At 65.1% G+C, this 269-nt stretch overlaps 1 protein-coding gene across 1 annotated transcript in view; it reads left to right on the top strand.

The window, feature by feature from the left end:
* Window positions 1-51: 51 nt before the first annotated feature.
* The window catches only part of LOC104513684 (rho guanine nucleotide exchange factor 16-like), a gene marked incomplete at its 3' end in the record, with an annotated part of 4,636 nt that continues 4,418 nt past the window's right edge, over window positions 52-269 (top strand). The window contains exon 1 of the mRNA XM_010157128.1: window positions 52-209. Within this exon, the coding sequence (XP_010155430.1) occupies window positions 52-209 (158 nt within the window). The remainder of the gene's footprint in view (window positions 210-269) is intronic.

Genomic DNA, 269 nt, shown 5'->3' with positions numbered 1-269 from the left:
GGGGAGGCCCCGTTCGGTCCTGTTACGCCTTCGCTGCCTTTTGCCCAGGCGATGTTCGAGATCCTCACGTCGGAGCACTCCTACATGCACAGCCTGAGCGTCCTGGTGACCCGCTTCCTGCGGTCGGAGGAGCTGAAGGACACCATGACGCAGACGGAGCACCACCACCTCTTCTCCAACATCGGGGACATCCTGGCAGTCAGCACCAGGCGAGCGGGGCCGGCGGCGTGGGGTTGGGACCGAGAGGGCCTCGGGGGCTCCCTTTATTT

This window comes from Eurypyga helias, unplaced genomic scaffold (genome assembly GCF_000690775.1).
Source record: "Eurypyga helias isolate BGI_N326 unplaced genomic scaffold, ASM69077v1 scaffold20658, whole genome shotgun sequence".
Taxonomy (NCBI): Eukaryota; Metazoa; Chordata; class Aves; order Eurypygiformes; family Eurypygidae; genus Eurypyga; species Eurypyga helias.
This window is presented reverse-complemented; position numbering and strand designations above follow the sequence as displayed.